The sequence below is a fragment of the Engystomops pustulosus genome, chromosome 2 (genome assembly GCF_040894005.1).
Source record: "Engystomops pustulosus chromosome 2, aEngPut4.maternal, whole genome shotgun sequence".
Classification (NCBI taxonomy): Eukaryota; Metazoa; Chordata; class Amphibia; order Anura; family Leptodactylidae; genus Engystomops; species Engystomops pustulosus.
Genome location: NC_092412.1, coordinates 64709948 through 64723601, shown reverse-complemented (window position 1 = coordinate 64723601; position 13654 = coordinate 64709948). Strand labels below are relative to the sequence as shown.

The window sequence follows — 13654 nt, the reverse complement described above, 5'->3', positions numbered from 1 at the left end:
TGAGTCTTGTCGAATTAGGGAACTCTCACTGCGGTCAGATTAGACTCATCAAGATTGCTGTGTTTACACTTACACACACACTCAGCCCTCTCCAGGATTTCCAGTTTAAAAAAAAAAAAGCAATTTTCCCAAATGCAAGTCTGATGCCAGCAGATTGCTACAGATGTGGCAATGCACAGGGATGGCTCTCATTGTAATGGATCCTTCAGATGTCCTCCCTCCACAATGACAACCCAGGGGGGCCAAGATAGCCTGGGGCTGTGTTGCCAGCACATATTGTTTGTGTTAGTGTTGGGCATTTGCTACATAATGCAAATACCCAGAGTGCACGAAGAGGGCTCAGTACATAAGCAAGTCCATTTGCAATGTCTCTGGTGGTTCAAAGTCATCAACTTCTGCTTGTTGAGAAGGACAAGGATTCAGTTCTGTGTTCAGCACCATGGACAACAGTGAACACATCAAATAGCTGGGCATCACAGGGAACATTACTGGTTGTTGTACATAATGATCTACACTAGGTAGAAAGAAACACCAGATCATCCCACCAAGGAACTTCCACCGGACAAAATTACTGCTTCTTGCAAATTTCAGTGGTGCAACTGTTGTTTCTATTTGTTACATGTCTGTTGAAACTTTTATTCACATCAATAAAGCCATTGGCTTCATTAGTGATATTCGTTGGATACCACAGTAATATAAGGATTAGATATTGGCTATCAAGCTTCATACAAGCTGTAATAAGCCTTGGGTCCATTTTATTGCGCTATGCACCAATTCAGTTTATTGCAGTTGCCCCTTACATGCCCCCTTGTCTATATTAGAAAATATACTAGTTCATACTGCTCTCAGTGACACATTCAGTAATAAAATGTTCTTTTGCCCAGTCGCCATGCTTTATCCTTATGTCTTCTTTCACATTTAGCTTGAGGCATGATACGCTAGATAAGCGTGGCTTCTCAGAAGTTCTTGGCCTGTTAAGCGATCTGCACAGGTTGCAGATTGTCTGTTTAGAGCTGTGGTTTTTTTTTAATGCAGATTTTCTCAATGTATATTTTTCCTCATCCCACTAGGCTGAGGGAATTCCACATGAAAATTGCACAATGATATGGATTTTATGCAGATTTTCACTTGCCCATAGACTTCAGAAAATGCGGAAAAAGTCCATGAGAATGCACAAGAAAAGCAACAATTATTATTTTTCTGCACTTTGCAAAATAAAGGAAAGTACTTTATTTGGGTTTTCTTGTCTCCAGATGTCCATGGCATGGCCTCTCGAGCAGTTCACAAGCACGTGGATCATGTTCTCACCAACTGAATGAAACAGCATGCATCATATCACTCCATTCACTCGTAGTGCTGGATGTTGACGAACACAATATATTCCACCTCCCACTTCATTCGATTAGTGGGAAAGTGATCACCGTCCTTGTGACCTGCAGGGGTCTGTTTTTATGATTGGTGGCTTTCCCAGTGGTCAGATTCACTAATAAGAGTGCTGAGAATATTGGGACAACTCCTTATAAGTGTCTCTATAAGGTCACCATGTAAGGATGGCATAGCATGGGGAGGGGAGGAAGGGGGTGGAATAAATCTGTTAAAAATGGCTTTAAAAAATATAGATAATTAAAACACTAAAGAAAAACCACACACAGGAAGCAAAACCTTTTTCTGCATAGCATGTTCTGTGTCGGCATAGTAAGCAGAACTCACATGCTCTCCATCCCGGATAACTAGTAAAAGTTAAGCAATTTAGTGCATAAAAGTCCTGAATTAAAACACAGAAAATTATACATGTCCCTGAGCTTAGCACCAGCCTCTACACAATATACAACATGTAGAGGGGTTAATTATACCCAAAAAGCTTTTTTGGGGTGAAACTGGATAAGGGGCCACTGCCAGTCACCACCAACTTACAACAGCAGCTACTCAGTGTATAAACAAAACTGTAACCAAACACATGCACATGAGTATAAAACAATGCATTTTGCACATGTACATGGTCTGTATTACTGACAGGTTATCTCTTTATTGTTTAATGTGGTTAATGTCATCCCTTATTTGGGTTTCCACTTATTTATTATGTACCCTATTGTGGGACTTTCTGCTGCTGCCCATGTAGGCTGGTTGGGAATCTTTACAGTCCATACCCTAACACAGTAGCCTTGTAGTGCTAGGGATAACCATTAGTATATTGTCTTTTAGTCTGTTTGTTGTCTCTGTGTCTGCCTTCTTTTTATGTCCCCTTTGGGGAGAAATCATATTTTGAGTGTACATTAATTAATTAAGCATTGTTTTATACTTATGTGCATGTGTTTGTTTACAGTGCAGTTTATACACAGAGTAAGAACATGTAGAGCTGGTCAAATGAGAGGAGACATATGTATACATACCCAACAGTGTGAAAATCTTCTCTACAGAAGAAATGTATACACGTTATATGTTGGATAAGATAATTTAGAGTTGAAAAGGGAAATAATTCATAGGCAAAACATTCACATATATGTACATGATAAATGGTTATTACCTACAAATTATTTCACTTCTCAAAAAAAATTCTGATGAAATTATCTTATCCGACATGTAACAGAGATGCATTGCTTCATGAGATGAGAACCCCACATTAATTCTCCACTAACTTATTATATAACACAAGAACATTATGGTGAGGATTAAAGGCTTCTCATCACATCATTTACAGAAATGAGTTCTTAAACAGGAGGGATCCGTATTATGGAGAAACAATTACCTGCTCAGAAAAATCTCGCAGATAAACATCCTCAGCAAAAACATGTTTATGAAAAAATAAAATTAAGGAAACTCTTCAGTTTCCCCATCACAAAAACTAGAAACAAATATCAATGGGGGTTTTAGCAATAATTTCCAGGCACATTCTTGTTTAATGAATAGATACTGGCACAGAAATAAAGCCAAGCTCCATAAAAGGTAAGCTAGTACCAGAGAGCTACAGAACAGGATATTCCCTCAACTGGATTTTATACAGAGGCCTGGCATTAGGCTTTTATGACAACGAAGACATTTAAAAGAAATACAGCATGATAAACCAGGGACACTTACTCATAGATCCAAGCACCATGACTGTGGTAATCTTCTAATATTTCTTATCCATGGCCTCCATCCTTTCAAAATTAACTTTTAAAATTATCCTAATGAGACAGAGTTCCTGGAAGTGTGTTACCAGAGCCCTTTAGTGCTGTAGCTTCACATGCTGTTACACTGCGCAGTTGCCCTTTCCCTCCTCCCTCAGCAGCAGTAGAACTTCCCCCTCCTACAGTGTGCTAAAACTACATGATATGATGAGATTACAGCAGGCAGAGATGTGTTTCTACAAAGAGCCCTTCTGGTTCATTAGAATAATTTTTAAGAGTATTTTTGAAGGAAGGAGGCTATGGATAATAAATCTGATAAGATTATCAGTGTCACGGTGCCCGTATCTATGAGTAAGTGTCCCTGGTTTATCATGATGAATTCTAATGGAAGATTTCTCTTTAAAGATTGGGAAATGTTGTTTTCTTTATTTGGTGGTAATATATAAAAGAATAATAATAATAATAATAATAATAATAATAATAATAATAATAATAATAATAATAATAAAAAACCAGAGTGTGAACAAAAGGTTTTACATTCACCTACTGTGCCCCATTAAATCGAACATATGGAAGATTACCTTCCGTTACAGTCCCATTATTAATGTAAAAATAGATGCGGACTGCCATTTCATAATGGAACAGGAACAGCACCTGCTGATCACAGGATGTTAACGCCTAACAAAGAATCAAGGGGGGGCATTGATACTTTAGAAATGGGGCTCTTGGAAAGTTATATGTATACCAAACAGCTCTGCTCTACGCCTATGACAACCAGCAATCCCATGGCTGTCTGCAGCAAACACTACATAGTACTTCTTCAGCTAGTAAAAGCGGATTTTACATATGACCTTCCAAAAAAGGTTGAGTAGGGGGAAAAAAAAAACAAAAAAAAAAAAACACACTAATAGATGTAAATACCTGATAGAATAGAAGCAATTCTTGAAAACTATGACACACCCCCAACCCTCCATCATAAATAGTGCTTATACTAATAGACCTATAGTCAGCTATCGCACAGCCAAATAATGCAATTCTTTTGCTGGATACCCAATAAACCATTACCTGACAAAAGTAATTAAACATTTTAGAGTGCAATATGAAAGACACAGAAGAGTCTATAAAGAATATATAGAATGGAAATGAGAAGTGAGAATCGTGTAGTTAAGATGTCATTTTGACAGGACATAATGAACACAATAACTTCTCCTTAAATGTCCATAAGAAAGCAGAACATGCACGTCCAATTCATGGCAAAAAAAAAGAAAAACCTTACTTTTTCAATGGAGATTTATAGTGGAATATGTCAAGAGCAACATATAGTGACAAGCAATTAATTTAAAGTAACAAAAGCATAGTTTGCTTGTAATACAGAGAAAGCTTTACTGAACGTTTAAGAAGCAAGGGTGTAGAAGGGAGGGGACACGTATCCTGAATTAGGCTTCTGCGTGGAGGAGAAAAGAGGCAACGGAGCGTGGACTGAGAGCCATTTGAAAGCCACATTAGACCCAGCGATTAGAGACGCAGAGATGTCTAGTCGACCGAAAGATATGTGCCAGGGTTGGGTGGGGCACGAAATTAGCATTTATATAAATTACTTTCACCCCAACAGGACTGGTAAGAGCACTTACCCCCAACAGATATCAATTATGAAAACCAATGACACAATATTATGACTACAACAAGCACTGTACTTTAAGAAAAGCCTCCAGGTTTAGCTTTTAGTAATTGTGAGGACAAGATACCAGTGTTAGAATGTGAATATGGTGACAGGGAAACTTTAGTAACAGAGTTACTGTATACATGCTGCAGTTACGTGGTTTTACAAACACCTATGGACCTTATGTTACCTTAAAGCACAAGCAATGTGCCCAAATTAGTTACGGAAAAGGAAAAATTATAGTAACAAATTCACGGTTTCCTGAAGATCCAGGACACCTTTTTTTTTAATATACGGTAATGAATATTGTCCCACAGAAAATAACCTGTGAATTGTAGCAGAGTAAAAGTGTAGCTGGGGGGCGATACAGGCACTGATGGCAGAGGTGGCACCGTTCACCTTAGTTGCCCTCTCCATTTGATATGCAGCGTGCATGACTGCTCCTGCAAGGCATTGTTCTACATACTGCACGGCATATGCTGGACACATGTCACTAGATGACAGCAATGACTGATCTTTGGGGGGAGAGTAGCTTTATAGGAAGCAAGCTTTGGACGGTTTCCATGGTGGTGAAAGTAAATGGCTGGCTACATGTAACGCCGTGCACCTCTATGTTTTATTTACAACACTATGCGCTGACAAGCGGGGTTGGTGGCTGGAGAATAGGCTGAATGGCTCATCAAAACGCTCATTGAACCAGAATAGAGGGAGGAGGTTGATGAGATAAGATGTATGTGTGCCAGCCACAATGGCAAGTTTTGTCTCACAGCAGGAACAGATAAAGCAGAACCAGGTGACCTTATAGAATAAGGCCAGTCTCCCCATTCCTAGAATTTGGGGTAAAAGTTTAAACAACAACAAAAAAAAGAAGCACGAACCAATTGAATTTAACCCTTTGAATCAGGAGAACTGCATTTAACATGTTCAATCAAAATAGATCTGGAACATAGGGACTGGGTTAGCTAAACAAAACCTCAGTGATTGATTTGAAGGTCGCCTCTACACACCAGGGGTGTCAAGCTCATTTTCACTGAGGCCCATATCACTATTATGGGCCGGCTGTAATTGTAAGACTGTAAATGCAATGACTCCTGAACAGCTAAGCGAGCCATTTCAGAACAATAACATTTATACCATCGTTAAACTAGCCCTTGTGGTATTAACATTGTCCACCTCGCCGACATCCCCCCTTACTCCATGGAACGAAGATTCTCTCCTCATCCAAGTATAGCAATCCTATGGAGAGAACAGATCCCATAACTACATCACCATCCTTCTGGGGTCTAGAAAAGTAGGTCAGTGGGGAACACAAAGGGACCTCCATGATGTTTGGTTTTAGCAATTGTGGATTCAATGCCCTTTAAAACGTATTTAAATGTATTTAAACTATTATTCCCAATGCCACCAAGTAATTTTTGAGTGACAAGACAGGATTGGGGACAACTATCTGATCAACTGGGGTTTAATGGCTGGGACCCCACAAAACACAAGAATGGCCCACTTGCAATCTGGATAACAGGAGTCATGTCACTGAGTGATGCATCAGTAGGTCAAGCATGTGTCCTGCCATTCCACTTTATAATATGAGTGTTTGAAATTGCCAAGCAGAGCGCTCACCTACTATTGAATAGAGGCAGGGTGTATGCTAAACCTGCCACTCCACCATTAGTGAGAACGGTGCCACAGTCACATCCTACTGAAAAGTGTGGGTTGCACGAGTCAGACCCTCACTTTTCAGCTTGTTATCCTCTATCCAGTGACTAAGGGATAACAAGCAAACTTGGTAAAACCCATTTAAGTAGTTTCATAATGCTTATTGACCTGGGGCAGGATACTGTAAGTTATTAATACCCAAGATGTAACAACCTTTTAATGGACATACAGGGGAGATGATCAGTATTTTATGACAACATGATGGTAAACCTTCCTTGGTTTGGGAATACAGACAACATCTCACTTCATGGGGTAAGGATGATTTTGGAATAAGCCCACTACATGGTAGGAACTGATCAATGACATTACATGAGCCGGGACCACAGTCTCAAAGATTTCCATTAGTTACACGGTACTCAGTAATGGATTAAAATCCTGCAAGGTTTGCAAGTTCCCCCTACTCATGCCAGCAAGTGTCCATGCCCTTTTGAAGTTTGTCACAGACCATACGTATAGTTTAGAGGAGGCATAGGAGAAGGTCATGTTAAATGAGACCAAAATAGACATTTGCTATGTTTGGAGGAAGAACACAGTCTCAACAGTGAACCAAGAGGGTGTAAACATAAAAATTTGGGTTGGTACTTTGCTGCAAAGGAGACAGGATAAGTAACATATTGAAGGGAGGATGGATGGATGGGATAGATGGGTCTATGTATTGCAAGATTTTGGCCAATAACCTCTCTCAGTAAAAACAATGAAGGTGGGTTTTGGCTGGGTCTCCCAGGATGACAGTAACCTGAAACACAAGGCCAGGGCAACTAAGGAGCAGCTCCGGTATGAAACTACTGAAGGTCATGGAGGGGCCTAACCAGCCTCCAAAAATCGACAACCCAAAAAACTTAAATCTGGAGAAGTGGGCCAAAATCTCTGCTACATTGTGCGAAGACTTGGTCAAGAACATCTGACCTCTAATGGAAACCAAAGGTGTCTGTACCAATTATTCAGTTTTTTTGTTTTTCTATTGTATCAAATACTTATTTCATGAGATAAAATGCATTCTTCATTGACTGGAGTGGGGGGAGGGGAGACAAAAAAAAAAGGCAATGTATATCAAAATGTTAACTTTCCCAACAACATAAATGAAAAGGATGAAGGACGACAACTGACCAATGTCAAAAGCTTTTAGAATTCATATAAACTTATGAAATTCATACCTCAAACTCAATCAAGAACAAAATGAATGACATACCATTTTTCTCAGCATCTAGGAATTACAGTGGGGAATACAAGGCTTTTGGCCATTATAAGAATATAATGCAGTATTGTAATATTCCCAACACCTGGATGTAAGAATTATTATCTAGGTGGGATGGAGTAACTCACTACAGATCTGAAAATCTTAATTTCCTAGTGCTACAGAAATAAAGCAGGTAAAAAAAATAATCATAAAAATGAGAATGCAGCACGATGTGAACCTGAAACAATCATACCCATTCTTCTCTATCCCCCACCTGCTTCTGTAGATATTTTGTACACACACATTATCCCCGCAGGACTACTGACCTCTGCTTCTTGCCTGCCACAAAAAAACGTCATCAAATATTTTGCCTGCCAGCTTGGGGCAGCTAATCTTCCGCAATGAGTGACCACAATTCCGCAGGGACTACATGTAAAATATGCCCTCATTAAGAAGATTTAGAAAGGGGGAGAGACGGAGGGGTGAAGAGGTGAGAGCTTTTCAGGTTAAAAAGGGCTGCTCGAAACCAGATTTCTAGGTATGTAGCGAGGGACTGCTCTGATAAGGAAAAAACAAACACCGCCCTCAAAATGGTTATTATTACAGTAGACACTACTGGGGCACACCGCTTTACATAACATTACACATCCTTTAATGCGCAATTTCTTAAATTTAGGAAAGGCGCAAGAACAAAACTTTTATATTACAATAAGCAACTATGGTGTTAAATTCATATTATAATAAGATCTCAAGAGAAATTGGCAACATATTTACTACCTTTCTCCGAATAAATCTATGGAAGAATAGAGTAATGGCAAGGTCATTGCCCATCACAACAAGTGGGACTGCTCAAACATCCCTGATGTCTATATGACAGGAATCTCAACTAAGAGCAGGTGCAGGTGGTTCCCTACTTAAGCACACCCCAAACCCCAGTTACAGACAGACCTCTCAGGCCATGGTGACCTCTGGTGAAGCTCTCTGGGTGCTTTACTTTAGTCCCAGGCTGCAATGATCAGTAACGATCAGGTCTGTAATCAAGTTTGATGGTCCGACTGCCCGAACCACAAATTGCGTGTGTTAGTAGACATTTTAAAACTTTAGCGTTGGTGATAATTTCCTCGCTTCATGTCCAAAAATTACAAGTGTACTATTTTATAAATTTCTTTAAAAAAACTAAACAAAACAACACAATTAAATAGACACATCCACATGCGACACGTCCCATAGCGATGCTGCTATCACGTTTTGGGTTGCAAATCTTGAAAGTGCGGTGCAATGGTTAGGCCTTTGTCAACATGTATTGTGTGTGTAGAGAGAGCTAGAGTTATATATTATATATATATTTTATAATCTATATATCCCTGCCACCAAAAGACTGTTAAAAATACTCAAAGTTAGAACTAAATAGGAAAAGGACCTAAAAAGTCATAAATAAGAGGGGGGAAGGGTTCCCTACATTTATTAAAAAGCAGCAATAACCTTTCCAACAGGGAGGTGTGAATATACCATGCACACTGCCGGACAAAAGAAGTTAAGGACCCTCATAAATGCAGCTTATTGCAGGGTCACACTTTAGTGCGAAGTTTACTTTGCTTGAGGTGCAATTGTTTGAGTTGGCGATGGGATGAATACGTGACAGATGAGCGCACACCTGGGAGGGTCACATATACACACACATCACAGGGGATTGCTCACAGCTAAGGACTGTTTGATTAAATAAAAAAGAAACCTGTCACTAAAGAAACAAAGCATATAACAGGTTTACATGAAGTTATTTTATGCTACATAAAATTCGAGTACCCTGGTGCTATTAAGTTGTAAATGCCCCGAGGCTGGACTCTCCTTCCGTCCGTGTAATAATGTGCTTGAGTGGTAAAGCAGAAAGAAGTGCCTCAATAGCCTCCTCAGGTCACAAGACCTCTGCTCTTCCAGTAAAGGTAGGTACAACAAAATAAGCTAAGAGAAAACGGTTTAGCACTAAGGCATGTACAAAAGTGGTCAGCAAGAAGAAGAAGAAAATAAAATGATTTATCTATTGATGCTGTAGTCCGTTTAAAGTCTCACATTTATTTCAACATGACTACACTGAGCGACACAAATCATTTATTTGCGCGTTGAAGTCTAGATTATCACAGGACTTAATGTACTTGCGCTTGAAGGCATTTACATTATATAGATGAATAGTGCAGACGATAATAGCAAACATATACTAATACATATAGTAAACTTATACAGTCATATACTTTATTAGAGAGATATGTTCCTGTCCTACCTTTTCCTCTGCCTTTCTGAAGCAGTTTGTGTAAATCAGGTTTCTGTTCTGTATCCACTGACAGCTGAGAGTTAAATAATTAGGAATAGGCTCCTTTAACTCTTTACACAAAGAACCTGGATGGTCTAACCGACTCATCGGGGGAATTGTCTTTAGGGTTGTAAAGAGTTAATCAACAGCCTTCTCAAATTTTCTATATTCTTTGTATAGGATCTGATCAGACACACTGTTCACTAGAGGAGAAGGAAGTAGCAGTAGCTGCATTACTTAATAAAGGATATTATTAATATTATCATCATCTGCACTATTCATTCCTAAATGGAAGAAAAGATTATAAACAATTCAAAGGTTTAGCAATGTTCCACCTGTCCAGCTACTTTTAGGTGTGTGCAGAAGGCTTACCTTTTTTGTAACGGGGGACACACTGACGCCAAATCTTTGAGCCCTCTCTTTCAGCTTATCCAAGTTCACCTAGAAGAAAAAGAAAATTCACTTATTGCAAAGAAAAAAAAAAATCATATTTACATGAATGAATTATGTGTATTCAACAGATGAACAGCATGGTGAAAAAAGAAAATAAATGTTCAACTGAATGTTCAATTATCCACATTAAGAGAAAAATGCATTTTGATTTGCAACATATCTGCTAATAAGCAGCTGGTGCACCTGGTGTGTGTCCTCTGCACCCGGAGCACTACTATTCCTGCCATTAGCACTGCCTTTATCTTTCATTGTTGCCCCATGCACCTAACAAAAAATACTCCTGCTCATCTGGACAGAGAGGGTATAGCCCAGACAGGAATAGCAGAGTGGCAGATGCACCAACTGCATTATTAACATAACGATTAAATTGGGAATTTCACAGAAACTGTATAATGGACCAAAATATAAGGTATGTTGGAAATCCCAGTGCAATTCTCTAAAATACATTGCAAACAGATCATAAAATGCATGGGCTAATTATAGATTGCCTAATAATTCAGAAATATATTTAAAAAAAAAAAAAAGGCTAAAGACACTTACTGTGGTTTTTTCTGCTGTGATCTGTCCTAAGAAGTACAATGAATAATGTTAGTAAAGATAAAAATGTAATTTAACATGAGCCATCTGCCAAAAGAATATTTACAGGTTCCCCATGGTCATGGTCATTGAAATACCAGGTAAATCACTTACCTTTCTGTTCAGTATCTGGTAGGCCAAACCTTAAAAAACAATAAAACACAAACATTAAAAGTGGTACAAAACTGAAGCTTTATTCAGAAACAATCTTTATATCTGTAAAAGAAAAAAAAACCTGCAAGGGAATACCACTTACCTTATGGCACGGGCCGCCTTCTTACTGTCTGCACTAGCTGGAACACTGAACCTCTCTGCTCTCTTCTGAAGTCTCTACAGTACAAACAATATTATGTTCGTTAATACATTGGCCAATGAACTAGAGATTCTGGAAAGTTTTTATTTGCTTTATTCTTCTAAGGATTACATAAAGGGGTTGACCACTTTTCCTCATGTTTTGTGTAATGTGTGTATAAGTGGGGGAGGTAAATTACAAATATTCATTGATAAAAATTTCTGCTCTGCTTTCTTGGGGTAAAACACTGGAGGCTTCAATTTAAATATCAAGAAAGCAGAACAGAACTTTTAATAGATGTTTATTAGTAAATGACCTAATATCCTGCCGCAAAACTTACATTACAAAAAACATGAGGTAACGTAGCCAACCACTACACAGTGTACTTAAACCACAAAGCTCCATTTTGTGCCATGAAACAATTTACAGGCAGTCCCCGGGTTACATACAAGATAGGGACTGTAGGTTTGTTCTTAAATTGAATTTGTATGTAAGTCGAAACTGTATATTTTATCATTGTAGTTCCCGACAATTTTTTTTTTTTTGCCCCAGTGACAATTGGAGTTTCAAATTTTTTTGCTGTAATAGGACCAAGAATTATCAATAAAACTTCATTGCAGACAATTTTAAGCTGATTATTGCAATCTGGGACTATTTTAAAGCATCCAGAGAGCTTCACCAGAGGTCACAGTGGGCAGAGGGGTCCGTCTGTAACTATGGGTTGTCTGTAAGTCGGGTGTCCTTAAGTAGGGGACCGCCTGTATGAATAAGAACATAACATTTCTTACATCGGTCTCTGTAACTGAACCAGTGATTTTCACCACTTTCTTCTCGGGTTCTTTTCTGAAAGAAAGCAAAAAGGTAAAATGTTAAATAAAATTATTTTTAAAAAATAATGAACATTAGCACAGGAAAAAAAAATTAAAAAAAATTGTAACAACATGCAGAATCCCAATTGAATCTGTGAAAATATTTATGTTTAGATACACGAAAGCACTGAATTTCCAGTAAAAAAAAAAATGTATACACACACACGATCATTTAATCTATCTGATGCATGCCCCTTGTAAACAATAAGTAAACAGAGCTATGAAAATGTCAGGATAGCCCAACATGAACAGATGTGTAACTCTCCTTCTAGGGGCAGGGGTGAAGAATCTCTGCCCCAGCTTTCTCATGTACCATTTACTTCCATGGAAAGGTAAAAATACTGCTGCCTTCATGGTTCAAGTTTTGTACAGTGAAAATTCTATGACATGAGTTTCTCATGGACAGTAGTGAACTTCTATGAGATGTACAGTGGAGTTTAAAATCTCTCCTCAGAAATCTGATCCTGATTAGCCAGGTTCACACAACATGTATTGCATCAGATGTCATCTGCTTCATAATGCAACCCCAAAACACCAACTTCTGTTAGTTCTGCACATGAGGGGTGGGGGGTGGTGGGGGTCAATATCTTACTCTATTTCTCTTTAAAAAAAGCCGTTGTGTGAACCTGTCCTAAAAGGGGTAATGTTATGGAGTGGTTTCACTGTATACCTTAACGGAGTCACAGTGTATTCGCTGACTACTAACCAGATCCATTTAATCGGTAGTGGCCTACCGATTGGAAGTTGGAAGTCGTCTTATTAGACATCAGCATCTAGATAGAATTATCACAGGATCATTCTTTAAAAATAAAATCATCGCTAATCCTGAAAACAAAAAAGGTGGCAGGATTGTTGTACCGATCCATCACATATTACCTGCCATTTAGAAATGACAAGTTATGCCCTGATGCTATAATCATGGAAAATCACTCTTTCACTGATGTACTGGATTTCATAAGTCCTATTGTGTTCCCCAGAGGAAACCTGTTTACTGGGCAATAACTCAAGGGATGAAAGAATCACACTTGTCCCAATGGCCATGGCACGAGAACACTTTTCCCTTTAAAGCCTGGGAACTTCCTAGAAGGAAAGAAAGTTAAGTGGTGTCAGTCCTTAAAAAGCTTTCTCCCATAAAGTGTGGAACTTAAGGGCCCCATAAAGACAGAGGTGCTCACTCAGGGGGAACGCTGCAAGGCTTTTGTTCCCAAATCCTGGAAGAGGTTTTCCCATGGGGCAGTAAAAAGTTTAACAGCTCTCACAGGAAGCACAGTGGGGTCAGGGGACAGGACGTGCCATTCTACACACCCCAAGTCAATACTTGCTGTACGTTTTAGGGCTCATCAAAAGGCGTAAACATGCAATATTCTTTATACCCCTAGTTCAGTCAATGTAACATTAGGTTACAGAACAATATCCCCGCTCCAAACAATTCTACATCTAGACCACCATGTCTTTTTCTTTTCCTTAGAAAGACACAATGTCCAAGACACAAGCCTGGATGT

The 13654-nt window shown here is 38.9% G+C and overlaps 1 protein-coding gene across 1 annotated transcript in view; it reads right to left on the bottom strand.

Annotated features, from left to right (window-relative positions):
- The window catches only part of SARNP (SAP domain containing ribonucleoprotein), a 36772-nt gene that overhangs the window by 5619 nt on the left and 17499 nt on the right, over positions 1–13654 (bottom strand). Inside the window, exons 5-9 of the mRNA XM_072135037.1 lie at positions 12072–12126; positions 11248–11321; positions 11106–11134; positions 10956–10981; positions 10335–10403 (exon numbers count right to left, since the gene is read on the bottom strand). Coding sequence (XP_071991138.1) covers positions 10335–10403; positions 10956–10981; positions 11106–11134; positions 11248–11321; positions 12072–12126 — 253 coding nt within the window. The remainder of the gene's footprint in view (positions 1–10334; positions 10404–10955; positions 10982–11105; positions 11135–11247; positions 11322–12071; positions 12127–13654) is intronic.